The sequence below is a fragment of the Charadrius vociferus genome, unplaced genomic scaffold, assembly GCF_000708025.1.
Source record: "Charadrius vociferus isolate BGI_N301 unplaced genomic scaffold, ASM70802v2 scaffold953, whole genome shotgun sequence".
In the NCBI taxonomy this organism is placed as follows: domain Eukaryota; kingdom Metazoa; phylum Chordata; class Aves; order Charadriiformes; family Charadriidae; genus Charadrius; species Charadrius vociferus.
This window is the reverse complement of record NW_009647678.1, coordinates 306311-324833: the sequence shown is the minus strand read 5'-3', so window position 1 is coordinate 324833 and position 18523 is coordinate 306311. Positions and strand designations below refer to the sequence as shown.

General features: G+C 37.9%; 1 protein-coding gene across 1 annotated transcript in view; it reads left to right on the top strand.

Moving 5' to 3' along the window:
• Positions 1–1053: 1053 nt before the first annotated feature.
• The window catches only part of CENPC (centromere protein C), a 28585-nt gene continuing 11115 nt past the window's right edge, over positions 1054–18523 (top strand). Inside the window, exons 1-17 of the mRNA XM_009881141.1 lie at positions 1054–1146; positions 1583–1629; positions 2579–2640; positions 2948–3042; positions 4069–4153; positions 4250–4469; positions 5406–5609; positions 6212–6573; positions 7250–8093; positions 8709–8747; positions 10026–10099; positions 11015–11083; positions 12298–12402; positions 13256–13354; positions 15980–16075; positions 16360–16514; positions 17040–17130. Coding sequence (XP_009879443.1) covers positions 1054–1146; positions 1583–1629; positions 2579–2640; positions 2948–3042; positions 4069–4153; positions 4250–4469; positions 5406–5609; positions 6212–6573; positions 7250–8093; positions 8709–8747; positions 10026–10099; positions 11015–11083; positions 12298–12402; positions 13256–13354; positions 15980–16075; positions 16360–16514; positions 17040–17130 — 2740 coding nt within the window. The remainder of the gene's footprint in view (positions 1147–1582; positions 1630–2578; positions 2641–2947; positions 3043–4068; positions 4154–4249; positions 4470–5405; positions 5610–6211; positions 6574–7249; positions 8094–8708; positions 8748–10025; positions 10100–11014; positions 11084–12297; positions 12403–13255; positions 13355–15979; positions 16076–16359; positions 16515–17039; positions 17131–18523) is intronic.

Here is an 18523-nt window from a genome sequence, read left to right as displayed (position 1 = left end):
GGGCGGCGCGGTGAGGCGCTGGGGCTCCCCTGCTTCCCCCTGAGGAAAGGGAGGCCGGTGTTAACGCTCTGCCCTCCCTCTTGGCCCCCGTTGCTGGTATAAACGCTTCTGCGCTGAGGGCTTGTCTGTGGGGAGCCCCGTTTCCCTTAGGCTGCCTGCGGCTGCGGCTGCCCCTCCTCTCTGGACATCTTCCTTTCACGGGTTAGCGCGTAAAAGAACCAGTGACTCTTTTCGGGGCGTGCGAGAGACGTGCTCAGCTTCCTCCTACCCGCCTCTGTCAGAGGTATAGCGGGGAGCTTAAGTTTTAAAAGCTCTTTATGTGTCGAAGGGTACGCGCGTAACAATAAATGAACTGTTAAAAGCTCTTTTAAATCCGTCGCAGGAACTTTTCTTTCGAAAAGTTGCTTGCCGGTAGATTATACTGCGCTCTGCTGCAAGGGAAGAAGTTTAAGCCCGAGTGACTGATTTGCTGTGGAGTATGGTTCTGCGCTGTTTCTGAAATGATTACTTTTGGTCAGTCGTTTTCCCATGTGTTAGAGTTTCTTCCTGCCATTTTAAGCGGATGTTGAAAATTTTTAGTGGAATAAATCCTTAAGTAGTTTTGGTTATTCTTAGTACCAGAAGTAGTATCTAAAGATGAATAGCAAAGAAGTGCAAAGTAATGTCGGTATGGCAAATTTAGGAAAAATGTGCGGAATTCTGTTGTCTTAGGACTAGATAATCTCCCACATGCGCTCTATTTCAGTTTACTCAAAAGAATTGTTTTCTAAACATTTAGAATTTTTGTGAGACATTTTCTTGTCACGTTGGTGAAAAATTGCACTCTGCTTAGCTCTCTAATTTTCCTTGACTTGCCCTTTTTTGTTTTTATCCTCTACAGTCTTCGCCTGTCCCCAGCTCAGTAGGCTTTATTTCATTTGTTGGCATAGAAAGTAATGCTGATAGTATACTATTGTTTGGATTATTACTACTCTAGTTGTGGTAATAGATGTCTGGAGTCCTGTCTGCTATCAAATGACTTGGATGATACTCAGAGTTCAAGTATATGACGAAATGCAGGGAGTTAATCAAGACTTTAGTTTTACTGTGGAACAGCTAACGTGCTGTCACTGCCTATCAACGTGCTCTGCCTGTGATAAACACAGGGTAAGAATATCCGCATGAGCGGTTCTTACAGAGCAGCAGATGTCTTGTTATATCCTAGCTTGCTTTGTGGTAGTTCATTCCTTTTTGTTACTTAAAAGATTATTTCTGTAGTCATCACAGAAATGCTAACCAAATCCGTAGATTCTCTGTGATTTCTGTCATGTAAGTCTCCTGTAAGTCTCTCTGACTTTAAGTGCAACAGGTGCTTGATGGTTCTTGAGGACAGCTGAATTTCTGGCAGTTGTTACAGGGGTTGTAGCTACTGCAGCTACGACATGTTTTTCTAGGGAAAACAGGGCTGCAGTAACTCCCACTTGTTTCAGATGGATCGAGTATCGTCGAGACTTGCTTGCATGAGAAACGGGGTTGGTCGCTTACTTGTTTCTCTGTTGAGTGTCACCATGCTTAGTAAAAATTGATTCTTATTTCTTCACAGAATCATTTTAAAAAAGGCTACAGAGCAAGATTCTGCCATGGAGAAGGGTAATTAACATTTAAAATTTTATTCTTAGATCCTTAGATTCTTAGACTGTTTGGAAAACTTATACTGATTTTTGTCCGAAAGCTTAATGTCAGAACTATTGGGTGTATCTTACTAAACTGATCTTATGATGTTTCCCAAACTTTTTGAATTTCTTAGTGGTGGGAGGAGCAAATTGTGGTGGGGGACAAAGCACCAAGGATTTCCTTTGTATTCCTCTGCTGAGGCTGCAGACTGTGGTGTAGCTATACCTAAGCTACCCCTAACTAGGCTGCCTAAGCATGGAAGCAGTAGCCTGTGCAAACACTTTGCCTTTCAAGAGGAAGCCCACTCAAGAGTTCTAGCTAGTGGATCACTTCTGACATTTTCATTTGTCCTGGGGATGTTTGAAATAGTAATCCAAGCAGTTGAGCTGTTTGCTTACTTATGGATTTGATACATCACGCAAATTCTTGCTGCTGAAACTTCCGTAGAAGCACAGAATACCTGTGCATAAGCAGTAGAAAAAGAAGCAGATGACTCCTTATATGAAGGGATAGATGTGCAGCCTACATATTCCGTTTCTGGGTCTGCTGAGACTGGATCACTGTGCAGGCAACGTTACTTGACTTGTTTTTGTTGTTTTTTGTTTTTTTTTTTTTAATGTCTGTTTCAAGTGAGACTCCCAAAGGTGTTTTACTTGGGGGCTGTTGCATGTTGTATGTTTTCTTTTTTGTAGAGTGGTTTCTTCATTCTCATCGTATTCTGTGGCAGTGGATCTTTTTCTCCTGGAATCCTTATTTAAACGAGTTTCTAAACTTCTAAGTGGAAATGGTTGATTAATATTAAAGTTGGGACTGGTGGAAATAATCTAAAATATTAAGTAGTAAGAACTTTACTATTATATTGCTGGGATAGGAACATTTAGTATTTTTGATTGAAAAATAGTTTTTTTTCCCCTCTTCTTTCTAGAACTAAGATTGATGTGCAGCCAGGTCAAAATGTACTGAAACTCGTACAGGATTGTTTTGAAAGTAAGCTTTTATTTGGTGTTTTAGTTAATTTGCTGGTTAAAGAGAAAATTAATTTCTTCCTTGTATTATATTTAGTAGTAAATAAATAGAAATAAAAAATAAAGTCTTTCTCACTGTCTTTAAAAGCAGCCCCTTCTAAGCCACTTAAAAGTGTGTCTTAGCAGTCTTATAAAGGTAATTTTTTCCCAAGTAGCTGGTTTCTTTCTTGTTTGGATTTACATGAACTTTCTGAGCCTTAGCAACTTGTTAAAATAAATTAAACCTGGACAATTCCAAGAATTGCTTATTCATAGTTTTTTCTTTATAGGTTGTGGTAATGATCTTACAATAAGCTCTCCAAGTGCAACCCACTGCTCAACTCCTGTTAGCAGCAGGAAGAGGACTTCAACACAGAGCCAAAGCGTAAGTTAGTTATGGCACTGTCACAACATAGCATTGGGTACAGTTTCACTTGGGTACAAGTTTTGTTCTGTAGGATTTAGTTCAGGCTATGATTTAACCTTCTGTAATAGTTGTTGGTAATGCTTTTTTCTTAGTTTGTTGTGCTCTATTAGTAAATATTCTATAATTAGATTTATTTAATAGCTTATTTTCTTGGGTTTTTGCTAATGAAAGCTTTTTCAGCTTTTTGTCCAGGACAGTTAGAATCATGCTGCATTATAACTGGTGGTGGGTATGGCTGTCTTGGACTCCATTGGGGTTGGTTTCAGTCACTTTGCCAGATATATGGATACAGTTCTTAGCAGCTGTCTGATGGATAGTAAAATCAAAAGATTATTCTTGTGTAAAAGCAGCTTGTTAACTCCTGATAAACAGTTATCTGTACAATAACTTTGTTTATCTGTAACTTTGTTGAAGAGTGGAAACAAGTTGAAGGACTTGTTAATGTACTGTCTGAGAGAAGGATGCCAGTAATCTAGTTTGTATACTTAGTTTTAATATTTTGATTCTAGTAGTTCATTGTAAAAATACGATATTCTATTAATGGTAGTGTTGAGAACAGGCATAATTTATAATAGTGTTTATTTTAGTCTGATGTTAGAATACTGTATAATCTCAAAGTAATTCTTGCAAAACCTCAGCCTGGCTTAATAAAGGTGAATTAAATTGTTTAAATTAGTTCATTCTAATGAAAAGAGTCAACAGCTTGCCCGTGGACTAGCAGGATGTCAGTTCAAAGCTGCAAATTGATTTTTACTGTACGCATTGTTTTACCTGTTCTTTGAAATTTATAGTTAGTTTTAGAAAGTCTTATGTGATAGAAAATTGAAGTGTTTAATTAAAATAGAACTGTGCTTCAAATGGATAAGAATTAAAGGAAGGAAATTATTGTGTTCTGTAGAAAATTCATACTGCTGTCAAAATACTGTTGCTTTATCAAATATTTTACATTGTCTCATTATTTGTTATCGACTATAACAGCCAAAGGCAGGGTTAACTAAGTCTGTGAAAAGAGCCTGTAATTCTGCAGAGTCCTTACCTGCATCACCACTAAAAAGAGTCAGCAGCAGAGGTTGGTAGCACCATTGAATTAAGTTTTCTGGGGTAACTGTATCTTGGAATTTTGTAAGGTTTTGAGTAGAAGAATTAAATCTATTCTATACGGCAGGACAATCACATGAATCGCCCCCGAAGTGTGCAATACATGGTTGCGTAGCTGATTCTAATAACCTACAGTCTTCTGTGTCTAAAAGAGAAGCAAATGATATATTAAAAGATGTTGAAGCACTATGCGAAAGTCCTGCCGTGTCTTTGGACTCTGAGGATGATTATGGGTCTGTTGGATCACCTCTTCTTGTGGAGGAAGTGAGAAGTTCTCCGGAATGTATGTAAGTAGAGCTGAATGTGTTGGTGGTGGTGTGTCCCCCACCCGCCCTTGGAACACAGTGGTTTCAATCATTTATGAGTTTGGATTGTGAACTCATTAGAAATAATTCCAAGCTTTTTAGAAAATTTCCATATCTGGGTTTAGAAAGGACAGATTTTTTTTTTTATTAAATGTAAGGGTTCATTCCCAAAAGTGCAGTACCCAAGTGTAAGAAGCCTGTCAGAATAGGTTTGAACTCCTTTTCCACAGAATAAGTGCCCCAAATTATCAGCTGCTTAGATAGTCTAGATTTTTTTCAGTGAATCCTATTGACAGTGTTGACCTTAAAATTTAACAAAAAACTTGTTAAAGCAGAGATGAGCAGTCATTGTTTCTCTCACTCTGAATATAAAAATGTTTTATACAAAGCAGAACAACTTTAGTCGTGATCATTACATCCTCTTGGGAAAATTGGAAGCCCAGCTGCAATAGTGGCCAGTGGTCCCAGCCACAGTTCTACTTTCCTTGGAGGACTGAACCTCCAGGGTAAATCATAGAGAGGGACTGATACTGATCCCATTGATCAATGGGAGTGAGTGATCGCGCTCCCACTGGTGGAGTGAGATTGGGAAGAGAGTGCACCTAGGGTCTGGGAAACCTGACAATTTCTGAAGCACATTCTCCTCTAAAATTAGGAATTTGTCTTGCTGAGCAGCCCTCACTTTGATCAAGAGTCGCAAGCTGACCCCATGTTGCGTTGTTGATTTGGACACTTGGTACTATGCTGGGAAGTAGTATTGCTAACCTGTGCTCCAGCAAATTACCAAATGGAAGCTGATTCGTGAGATGTGAGACGCTGTCAGCAGGATAAAATGAGAGCATCTGTCAATCCACGTGATACTTTAATGTGCACTCAAGATTTATAGCATCATATTTGAATGCTGTTTCTCATACATAGATCACATTTTGGTGACCGAAATGCTCCTGCTGCAGTGAAGAGCTGTATGGAAGTTGAAAATTTGGAAGGACCTCAGACTGGGAGAGATGAGAAGGTTGTTCTTGTGCAAGGAACACAAGGTGTTGCTACGTCTTCTGTACAGAAACAGAAGTCTTTCTCTTCCATTGTCTTAGAAGCTGTAGCAACAGGAGCACGTGGAAAAAGGTTTGTTTTGAGGCTTAACATGGTATGTAATCTGCTAGTAAAATAACCCAGTCCTGGGTACTGGAGCACCATTTATCTGTAAACGTGATCTGGGAGAATGTTTTGGGATAGTCCAACATTGCTGAAAAATGCCACTTGAGAAGAGGTTTGTATAGTTGTTTCAAAGTTTTATGCCGTTAGGATTTAACAGTGCTGTTGCTTTTGTCTGCCAGTAAAATTGTAGCTGTTGAATAGTGTTTCAGATTGAGCATGAAATGTTTTGATAGGTTGGAGGATTCAGGAAAACCTTATGTGATTCTGAAGTTAGCAGTGATCAAGCACTGTTTTTCAGAGCTAATATAGATCTGACCGGTTAGATAAGAAGTTGACTATCCAGCATCTGAGAAATAATGAGTTGTGAATATGAGGCCAAAGCAAGGAGAAGCAGGCCTTGTGCTCTTTTTGGAAGCTAAAAGGCAGTGAGTCAGGAACTTAATAATAATTCATCTGAAGAATGTCCTGTAGCATGTTTACAGGTTCTAGAGTCACCACTAAATTTGCAAGATTGAAATGAATTTTTTTCCCCCCCATATGATGTGGTTCTTTGTCCTTCCTTTCTTTAGGTATTCAGCCTCAGTATCACCACCATCACCTCCTCCTGTGAAAGATCAAGATATAGAAATAGAAAATGAATGTGAATTTTTAATTGAGGAATCAGATTGGCTTTCAATACCCTGTAAGAACAAAAAACCAAAAAAAGATGGCCCTGCAACTCCTGTTTCTAAATCTCAGCCATCTGAAAAGGAGAAGACAGAGAGTAAGAAAGGCAAGAGTGGAAAAGCACAGATTGAAGCACTTACTGAAGAGGAAATGGATGATTTGGATGTCAGAGTACATGACTTCAAAGGAACATCAGAATCAGATCCAGCATCTAACAGTAAAGGAAACGTACTTCAATCTCAAAGGCAAACCAGTACTCGTATGGGTAAGTTATTTAACAGGTCCTAAGACTTCTTCTTCCAGGTCATGTTACTGGAATTTTTTGCTACTGGTTTAAATGGGAAATAAAGATGAAGTAGATGAGAGACATTAACGAATTCCCAATTGATGTTTCAGTTGCATGGTTAGATTTGGGTGTATATAAGGTAGTGAGACAGACTGCCTTCACTACTTCTTTTTTTTTTTTTTTTTTCCCTTCCCCACCCCCCCTCCCTTCCTGTTAGGACATTAAAAATTGTTAGCAGTGTTTCCTTTTCTTATGAGCAGACAAAAAGATAGGTACCCACAAGCTTTTGCTCCTCTCTCTGTAGAAATGAGGTTAAGATATATGTTTTGAACTTGAGGGGATCAGTTTTTTAGGAATTATTTGAGTAGGGTGTTGTAGCAGGAAGCACTGAAAACTGGAAAGCAGATTGAATGTAACATTTCTGCCCATTTTGTCTGCTAGGAAAGACTGGAAGTACACCTGAAATTCTGTTTTGGATTTTTCATACACTATAGAGAAAGCCTTCTTTTAACCATCGGGGAAAAATCTGATTTTGTGATACTTGTTTTGGGTGTGCTTGATTCTTTGATTTATTTTTATGCATTCAGATGTCAACATGTATCTTCAGGTTTAATGGGAAAAGATATTAATGTCCCAGTGTTTTGTGTATTGATAGGAAAAACTGAAAAGGCTGCACTTGGACAAGGCTCTTCAAAACAGAAAAACAACACGCCCTGGAAACCAGAAGCTGAAGAACTGATGTCGTCATCGTCTGGATTGAAAACAAAAGCATCTGATGCAGAACAACATAAAACAAATGTCGTGACAAGTGAGGATTCACCTATGCCTTCAACTGCGCATCCGCAAGAGCAGACTGTGTCTCCAAAAAAGAATCTCAGGTCCTCCAAGCGTCTACAGTCGGCTTCAAAAGCTGCTCAGCATTTAGTTCACGAGCAACAAACTGCTAAGCAGAAACTTCCAAAAGCTACAGCAGCTAAGAGACGGGCAGAAACTCCAAGGAAGAAGCTTAAAAAATCTGGCAAGAAAATTAGTGCTAAAAAGCCTCAGTTAAAAAGAAAGAAGAGTTCTAAAAGTGAACCTGGAGAAGAAGAGCTTGAAAGAGAGCTGGTAAAATCGAATGAAGTGTTTACCTCATCGCCGCATCAGAAATTACAGACTTCCAGGATTCGGAAGTCGGCTAAGTCTGAAACGCCTAAAAATGTAGCGCACACGGAGTCACTTGGTGGTGCAGATAGCGAAATTGTTAAAGCACTACAGCATCTCATAGACAGTGTGAAGAATTCTGAAAAGAAACATTTGTCAGCTAAGTCTTCAGGGAAGACACCCAAAAAGAGTAGTGGCAGAATCAGTAAAGGTGTTTGCTCAAACCCTGAGGACACTGAGTCTCAAACAGATTCTGACAGCTCTTCTGTGCAGGACACGGCCAGAAGAAAACAGAAGTTATCAGCTGTGAAAATAAAAAATAACAAAAGAAAACATAACACAGAACATGGACTACAGTAAGCTTTTTATGTAATTCCTTACAAGTGTGGTATAACTTGGTAGATAATGAAACGCATTTTGTTAACATTTAAACAGTAATGGTCCGATTGAACTATGTGACAGTTTCAGTCTGGTTGAATAGCTAATAGAGAGACCAAGTGGTGTAATCAGCATCCTGTTCTCAAAGGTGGGGTGCCAAATCTAGTGTCTGCTTCTACTTAAGGAAACTTGTGCTGGGATTTTTGAAGTGTTCTTTTGAGACTTGAGTAGCAGATCCAGTTTAAAAACAAAAAAAAGACACACATGCACACCGAATCCCACCACCTATAGAATAACTTCACTGTCAGGTTTGTTACTTCGTTTATAGATTGAGAAAATACAGTGTTTAATTCTTCAGCTGTATTTATTTTTGTGGAAGTAACTTTACTAATAATTGGTAATCAAAAGAGGCCGTTTCTTTAACCAATCTAATTGAGTTTTTAATCACTGTTCTTTGCATTGCTTTTTAATTTTTTTTAAAATGTCTTTTTTATGGTTCTGTTTAGTACATAAAATTATTGACCTACAGGTTCCCTCAGTAAGTAAAATTGACTTAATAGTAAACATAGTAATAATGATTTTTTCTCTTGTAGAGATTACTTTGCAGCTGAGGCGTCCATGGGTTGTGAAAGGTAATTTCCTGAGTTGTCTGCAAAACTTGCATTTAATCCCACTTCTGCCCCACTGAGACAGAACAGCTGTTTGGTACTGCTGCTGTGTTCTGTGTTCTACCAGCAAAGAACCTAGTAGAAAAGGGATTGTGGTTCATGCCTGAGGTGCTTAAATACTGTGCTAATACAGTTCATAAACTAATAAAATTCTTCCTGTCATGCATAAGGGTTCATAGTAAGTTTTTTGCCTTTGGGAAATTTTTTTTTTTTGAGGCTTGATTCCACATTAGTGTGTGATTTTTTTTGTTTTTTTTTTTAAATTTTTGAACAGAAATACCAGTGCTCCTAGAACTAATAACAACTGTACTAATAAAGTTGCTGTTAAGTAGGGCACAGAACTGTACCTACAATCCAGACTCATCTGTGTATGTAAAAATGCATATACCTTCTCCTTCATGGGATGTGAGCTTAATAAAAAAGCTAACAGGAGTGGCAGTCTGTGAATTTACTAAATTCTTATGTTGTAATTCTACAGACAATCTTATTTTTTTTATTGTAAGTGAGCCTGCAGACTAAATTGGACAAATTTATAGTGTAGGTTTGCTAATCTAGTATTGAAATGCATGTTTTGGAGTTCAGGTGGCTCACAGCTGGACTTCACTGGCACAGTAGAAGCAGTGAAGCATAGCCACAGATGGGGAAGGAGGAAAGGTTAGGGGGTACTAATGCTAAGGCTGTAAGAGAAGTCCTGTTGTAAGTGATTTGGCTGCTAGAGAATGTCTGGTGGAGTTACGTACACACTAATTATTGTCATTTTATGGGGGAGATTTTATGACAGAATACATATTACAAATTACAATTCCGAACTATTTTACTGTCCTTTCCTTACAGTGTGGAAAACATTTATTTAAAGGACTTCTATAATCATGGTCTATGGAAAATTGTTTGAATGGGAGTGCTACAGAGGAGAATAGAGGGTCTGTTTCTTCTGGAAGTGAGAAAAAAGAAAAAGAAGTCAAGATTTTTAGGAAACTTGTTTAGAGAGAAGGTGTGAACACTAGTTTGTCGGCCTGATCAATTGCTCCTCTATGTTTCAGACCTGTGATTCCTAACTATCAGCCTAATTAAGAGTAGACACTTCATTGTCTAGTTGGTACGGACAGATGTTTAGAAGGAAAGAAACCCCAACCCACATGATCTGAAAAGCCCTTAGATTTGCTATTCTTGGTAGCGCTGTAATGTTCCTTTGACATTTAACATATTCAAGCAGGCATATTTTTTTTTTTTTAACCTTTCAAGCGGTCCTGTTCTAGAACATCGTGATAAATTTGCTTCCAGAAGTAAGTTTTGTGAAGAGGATAATACATCTTCAGGTAACGTTTAAAGTTGGTATTTTCTTGCATTTTATATGTAAGTTCTTAATAATCTGTAATTGATGGTACAGTAATTTCTGTTGTAATCTGCTTGTTCAGAATAAGAAATGCAGATTGTATTGACTGTGGTCACATTTCTGCCTTAGTACGTGGTACAGCATGCCAGCTTTACATTGTATTAGCTTTGGAAGGACAAGCACTACATGGTTTGGCATCAAGTTTACCAGGATAAAGTTATCCTTCCAAACTACATTTAACAAGTTTTTTAGACTCAGTTTGTACCAGTTTGGTGTGTTGCCATGTGATGGTGCTATATACAATCACTTCAGGCCGCCCTAGACCAAATTGCACAGCGTTATGGAACATGGCCTGTTTGCCTAAAAATACATGGTTTTCTTTTAAGTTTCCCTATACAAGTTGCACATATTCTCATAATGAATATGAGCCCCGGGGATACAAAGTCTTTTTGTTAGTGTTTTAGAGCCAGTTGTGAATGTTATTTGTTCATTCAACGCCTTCTTCAGAGACCTGTTTTAGTGTGTGTTCTGGTAAGAAGTTTGTTCTAAACTTAGGCTTGAGTGGTATAAAGCTGAATGACCTTGCGCTTTGATCAATGAAATTATATGTGTAGTTATAATTTGACAATGTTTGTTTTATCAGAGGGATGGATCTGAGGAATATTTACTTGAATGCTTGAAAGTTACATGAAAACTATATGTACACTGTTTAAAAACTTATTACATATACTGTTTATCTATATTGGGTTTCGTATATGATTAATGAAAAAAGTGTTAGAGGTAACACTAATATTGGGACTTCTGCTTGTATTACCTTTGGTTGCTTCTAGTGGGTATATTGAATAAAAGCCAGGAATAGTAAATGCCTATAGCGATGGTTTTTTGAATGTATTTTCAGATAGTTCTGAAGACTTTAATCGTCAAATAAAAGAACTGTTGTCAGACAAGGTAGCAAGGCGTAAAATAGGTAAGATTATTTTAAAATTTCTTAATGTAAGTGCGTAAATGCAAATGCATTTCCAACTTGATTTAAACTTTGCTGTAGAAGACACAGGAAAGCACCTAGAAATGGGTTCATATGTTAATAAATATTTACAGATAAGGCTTATTAGTTCTTCAGGTTACTATAACCCTGCTCTAATTTTTAAGTTACTTTAAAAAACCTAGTGTGTTGTTTTTTTGGGTTTTTTATTACTATACTCAACAATTATCTTTTAAATGTCACATTTCCATTTTTCATTTGATTTGAGTCAACACACTTTACAATTCAGTAAAAACAGTAAGAGTTTGAATTAGTTTTACACAGAGTAACTGAGGGTGCAAATAACCTGCCTTCTGTGGTGGTCTGAGTCTGGATAGGATGGAACAATGGGCATGCAGTCGACTGTGGTCCCGCACTAGTCTGTTTTTATTGTTTTTTGTTCCCTTCATTACTGTTTTATGCACAAAACAATAGTTGTCTACCTTCAAAAACTATTTCAGCAAGTTTTTTTTATTTAACATTTTTATTTTTAGCATTTATTCTTGACTAATCTGCCCTCAACTTTTATTCTTTCTTACAAACACTAAAATATCGAATCTTACTGTATTCATATATGGCAGCTTAGAAAAATTGTAAATTGAGACTATGTAATAAGAAAGTCTGAAGATAAATGTCTGAGAAGTCTTAGAAATGTGTGGGGTTTCTGCTGGCAAAAGTGCTGCTCTTCTGGACCTTGGAGATGGGACTTCAGAGTCTGCAAGAAGAGCAGGGAGCTGCTTATGCAGTCTCTGTTACTCTCTTCTTGCCATAACCAAGGCAGTGCCTCGTCACTGTTGCTAATGAAATCCCTCAGATTTAGGCAGGGTTCTTAGTCTTTGTTGAGAGCTTTGTCTTCACAGTTGTGCTTGAGCCCCTGATGTCTGTATCTAACTGATTCGCTAAGATACATAGAATGAAATCGAACGTAAAGTCACCATGGTGACTGCTTAAGAAAAAGGAGAGTGAAATACTGATGTATGCAAAAGAAGGCTTTTGTCATGACTTGATTCCCTTTTCCTGTCATGGTAGCAATGTGATACAAATATCAGCTGGGAAGTGGTGACCACCTGATACGGAACAACAGGAAAGGGTACTTAATGTTTTCCATTTCTGAATTTTCCTTTCATACTTAATGTGAATGATTTCATCCTTTAAATTAGTGATGCCTTCCAACACACCTAATGTTCGTCGGACAAAAAGAATACGACTAAAACCTCTGGAGTATTGGCGAGGCGAGCGCGTTAACTATACGATGGGGCCTTCAGGTATTAGTTCCAAAATACCTATTTGCTTTCTCCTGATGGGGCATTTAAGAGGAATCTGTGGGTTGCTTTTGTACCATGAAAACTTTGAGATGCTTACTGTTTGGTAATTTGAAAAAAACCTCAACACATTATTTTTGGTCTCGAACTATTTAATCATCTTTCTGTGTAGTCTTTTTCTCTCCTGATACTCTTGTGTCAGCTAGAAATAGTGTCAGCAGAACATCTTAAGTACCCCTGCCTTAAATGTTTAGGGAAGAACAAAATGGTTTCTCTGTACTAGTATGTTTATTACATCAAAGATTCTGTATGATACCAGAAAAAGAGACAATCTACTGGATCATTCATTGGAGCATTTCTCTTTGTGTGGGGCTTGTTCTCCAGAGCAGATACTCTTAATGGTTTATCCAGTCTCAGTGTTAAATTCCCTAAGTGATAGAACATGTCTTGTTCTCAGGGATTTTTTCTGACAATGCAGCCTAATTTGTCCCTTTCCTAATTAGTCTGCTTGAAATAGTATATCTTTCCATCCCTAAAATTGATATTTTGTCTTAAAAATCGACTCTGGCGTCATGGCTTTCTGAAATGTTCTTTGATTGAAATATGATCAAATTTTCAAAAAGTCTCAAGTTGCATTGCACTCCAAAACACTTGATGTTGAAAAGCTTTTTGGTTTGTTCTGGCTTCCTAAAGCTGTGTGAGAAGTTCAGCGTTAAGGAAATACATTCTCAACTAAAATGCTTGTTGGTTATGCAAGTCTGCATTCTTGTAAAATTATTATGAGTTAATGAACTTTCTTTAGTTCATTAACTAACAAGTTCATGAACTAAGAAAGTTTAACTTTCTTTTGTTTCAGGAGGACTTATGATTAGTGGAATAGTATGTCCAGAAACAGGACCTCAGAGGCAGATTAAACAGAGGAGTGATGGTGACAAGCAGCAAAGATGTGAAACAAGTACGAAAACAGACTTTTTCTTGTGATACTTAAAAAAAATAAAATCTGTAATCAAAAACTCTATTGCTGTAAGATTTTTCTACTGTAAAATTTGATTCTGGGTGAAAATAATTTTATAATGAAATGTATTAATGTGATCTGATGTGGAAAGAACTGTTCTTATGTATGTATAGCAGTGCTGTGTAATCTCGTTGTAAAAGCTTTAACTTCTCAGCTTTAGAAAGGAAGAGAGACAGTACATGTCCGAAAGTGTTGTGGTGCTTTTAAAGCAGGAGCTGAAAAAAATAAGCTGTACTTTGTCCTTGTTCAGCTCATTGATTAATGATGCTAATGTGTTTCGTTTCATAATGCACAGGTAAGGTATAAAAACTTCTGATCATGTTAGTGGTACCTGTAATACCACATCCGAAAAGGCAGCATATGGTGTCAATAGAGTTTTCGGCTATTGTAGGTTAAATACAAAATCATAACAAGGTAGGTGAGGAGAGAGCTTTAAGAATAGTGCATGAAATGGTTGAAAGCGGGCAAAAAATCTGTGTTTGAACAAAGAGGAACAGGAAGCTTTGCTAGAGCCTCTATGGCCAGTAGATAATAAGTATGTAGGTAGTGCTCAGAAAAGGGAGATGGAGTCCAAAAGCCAAATTATTTTTGTTGTGCTCTGTGGAAGATATTTTGATGCTAAAGAATCTTTCTTTATGGGGACTGTCTCGAGCTTTTGTTTGAGACAGAAATTTTTCTACATGAAGTTACAGAACAAATAAAACAAATGCTAATAAACATGGAAAATGCCATATGGTCCTGACACAGTTCTAAAACAAATCAGGGCTGAAATAATATTAGAGAAATAAGGAAGACAGTCAGTGTTGGTACAAATTTCTGATTTTCTGGTGTTGCATATAAATTTTATTCCTTACCTCAAAAAGAAAGTAGTAGGACTACTGAAGGTTCAGAGAAAGCTTGTCAAAAACATGGAAGGACTTCTGTACAAGAAGCAACTAAATGGTGAAGGCTTCTCAGCCCTGAAGAGAGTACTGCGGAGGTGTGAGAAAGACCTATAAAATCACAAGTGGCACAGAGAAGGGGAATAGAAATAAATTGTGCTTTATTTTGTTGGGTTTTTTTGCTTGTTTTTAAACACAAGAACTAGAACTTGCGGAAGGAAGATAGTGAGAGCTGGGTTTTTCAAACAAAATTAGGTGGCACTTCTCACTGTATGCTCCCTGCCCCAGTATACTGTGGATAAAAATACTTATGTAGATTCAAGGTGAAAACCAGATAAATTCACAGAAGACTTAACTGTTAATAGCTCTAAATAAATTGTGTGAGCTCCATGTTAGAGGTGGAAAGTATTCCATGGAAGTGCCATTACTCTTTATAGCATTTTCAGGGATGGAAGGGGTACTTGCTTTTGGCTATTGATGGGAGACAGGGTCCTGGTCTAGATCAACCTTTGATCTAAGTACAGTTTGTGTTTTAATAGAAATCATTTGCAGTCCATGTAAACCTGAGCTGGTAGTGACTGTTCATACTGTATCTTACAAGAATTCTTGGTTGCTTTAGGTGCGTTTGAGCAGTCTTGCAGAGGTGATGGATTTCCTTTTGCTTCCTGAGAGATAATCTTTCACTAGCATCCTTGAATTTTAAGTGATGTGTATAAGGACCGTCAGCTGAGTAGGATTCTAGGACAAATTCCTAAATTTTGATAACGATTAAAATTACTGTGGTTATAGCTATAGAGTTGCACCTGTTGCTGCTGCTTTTTATAGAGATGATTATGTTGGAACAAAGCTATTTCAAACTCCGTAGCTTTCTTCCTACCCCTGATTGTCTTAGCGTAAGAGTATTTTAGCAGCCATGAGTGCCTATAAATTGCTATAGTTTGCCTTCAACAGCCTTGTTCTGACTGCATTTGAAGAAATTTCCTGTGCACTGTGGAGCTAAAATTGTCTGTTTAAGAGAGTTCTGCAAGAGAGCTTTGGGGTATATATTCTGTCGTGAGCATTCTCCAGCGTCTCTTTTCCATTTGAAAAGTGTAAGGCTGTCATCAATTCTTAGGCTATTACCTTCTCTGGAAAAATCCTTTTTATTATAGAAATCGTTGTCTGATTTACAACTTACAGTGAGATTCCTGTAATGGTATTGGAAAGTTGAACGTGTGCTTATTCTTCTGAACGCTTTTATCTCTTAAGTCTCCTGATGGCCATCAGCAGTAGGCAAAAGGAAAAAACTACTTCTCCATGTATTTTATATCTTCTCTTAATATCCTCTCAGCATCTGTTACTAGAAAAGCATTTCTTTTAAAATGTAGATACTTTTGAGTAAATACTTGTCATTAATAGCATAGGGTAAATAGTTGGCATTACCCTGGAAAACTCTTTAGGATTTAGAGACCCTTTATCCATTACACACAAAAATAATTCCAATGAAAATTACATTTTCAAAGAATTGTTATAGGTGGTTTTCTATTATTTGAAGAAAGTGTGTTCAGGCTGTTCAGTCAATAAAAAAAATTAAAGTACTTATGTGTGAAATATAAAATTGTGGAAAAGTTGTGGTTAAATAATTAAGTTTTTAAAATGTAGAGTGATTATTTTTCTGTTTTTGGTTTGGTTTTTTTTGCCTCAGGAAGTGACATACCTGCAAATTTGAATCACATCCTAGCTGATGCTTCAAAGCCAACTCCTGTACTGGACCCAGTAACAAATAAGGAAGTACTTCTAGGTGAGTTGAGGGAATGTGACCAAGGGCCTTCCTGAATTATGAAATTGTTCATGCCATTTTGGGCATAAAAAAGTGAGCTGTTGAAATATTCATTGCTCTTGTGGAGAAAATTCTGAGGGAGATACAAAAAGTGTTCTGCTTTTTCAGCTGTATATGAAGTCTAGCTCTTGAGGGTGTTGCACTGAAACAATATGTAATGCATATGATATAATAAGTAGTTACTGAGCAAGTAGCAAGACTAATTATGTGTTAGCATTAATGGTAGTCTGGATTTTTTTTTGTAGAATGTGTTAACACTGAAAGCAGTCACACATGCGTCTTCAGAGATGAAACAGTAGAAGTATACAAAAATTTGAATACATCTGCTTTTGCCGTTGGTAGATTGATTTTGAAACCACTTAAAGAAAAGGGACATCAGTTTGTTCACATAGATACAGTAGTAAGTATGCTTTTTTTCTTATTTTTATAAAATGGACTACGTGAACAGAAAATCTTAGAATGGTTAGAAGTAGCATACAAAGTTGACAGGTTTTTCAGGGTTTTTTTCTCCTATAATGCCAATAAATACAGGAAACATTGATCAGTCATTTCAGTTGTAAAACCAATTATAACCTGAGAAACTTGCTAGAGGCACTTTGCATGCACATTGCACTGCTTTGCTTTACATTAAATCTGTATGTCCATGTACACTTACTGCCTGGAGCTCACAGGCAAAATAGAAGTGTCAAATAAATAAAATTGGCCTCTACCCCTCCCCCCTTTCCTTTTTTATTTTTTTTTTTTTTGAAGTTGTGCGCCTTATTTTTCAGCAGGGTGGGAAAAAGGGATTGCAGCCCTGCTTATTTCTTTTTTGATCTTTGTTACAACATGTATGCAAAACAAAGAGTATGTTTTCTTGGATAACTTTCTTAAATGTTTGTGAAGGAAAAATTACTGATCTTGGAACTCTTTCACTTTCATTAAGGCCTTCCATGTTATCCACGGCAAAATTATTGTTACCTTACATAAGACATCATATTATCTGACTACAGGGGCCTACTTCTATGTTCCAGCAGGTAAGTACATGTGTTTAAAACCAATTTGTTGGAGATGGATGAGGCTGAATTAGCATGCTAGGAAGCAAAACCAAACTGAGTGATGGGAAAAGATAAGTTTGAGTAGAGAGTGGCAAAGTATAGAATCATAGAATGGTTTAGGTTGGGAGGGACCTTAAAAATCACCTAGTTCCAAGCCCCCTGCCATGGGCAGGGACACCTCCCACTAGACCAGGTTGCTCAGAGCCCCATCCAGCCTGGCCTTGAACACCTCCAGGGATGGGGCATCCACAACTTCCCTGGGCAACCTGATCCAGTGCCTCACCACCCTCATAGTGAAAATTTTTTTCTGGATGTGTTCTAAATCTATCCTCTTCCAAGTTTGAAGCCATTATGCCTTGTCCTATCACTACATGCCCTTGGAAAAAGTCCCTCTCCAGCTTTCTTGTAGGCCCCCTTCACATACTGGAAAGCTGCTATAAGGTCTTTCTGGAGCCTTCTCTTCTCCAGGCTGAACAACCCCAACTCTCTCAGCCTGTCTTCACAGGAGAGGTGCTCCAGCCCTCTGATCATCTCCGTGGCCTTCTTCTGGACCCGCTCCAACAGGTCCATGTCCTTTTTATGTAGAGGGCCCAAGAGCTGGACACAGTACTCCGGGTGGGGTCTCATGAGAGTGGAGTAGAGGGGCAGAGTCACCTTCCTTGTCCTGCTGGCCACACTTCTTTTGATGCAGCTCAGGATGCGAGCACACGTTGGTGGCTCACGTTGAGCTTCTCGCGTACCAACACCCCCAAGTCCTTCTCAAGGCTGCTCTCAGTCCATTCCATATAGAGTTATGAAGAAAGGAATGTGACTCAACACTGGACGTGGGTTGATGACCTAACCTTTGAATGCAGTGATACGAACACTGCTTGTTTATGTCAGTTGGCTTCAAAGTTTTTGATGACACTACCAAGTTTTAAGAGTGAATTTCGCTTGGTGTTCTGGTTCTCTCCTTAGCTTTAATGTTGGGGAAACTTCACAGACAGCTTGATGTAGTGATGGTTAATATAATTGGTCACCATCTGCTGTTTTTTCTATGTAAAATTATGAAAATTCATTTGGATCGGTTCACCATATTTTACACTTCATGCTTGAGATACAGAAGGTGCAGAATGTCTTGTTGAACAAGTTCTAACTTCATGTGGGTTGTTGAGAATTTAGACACCTCTGATTTTGCCCATCTGAGATAGAAGTTGAATGAATTCCACACAGGAACTTATCCTTCAGTGGATAAGACAATAGTCAGGAGAGTTTGTAGTAGTTGTAAAGCAGGCTGTAGTGAGCTTTTTGTACAGCGTTTTTGTAACGAAGATATGTTAGAAAATGACAAGTTACCATGTGTTTTTCCATTAACTTTTCACCATGGCATCCT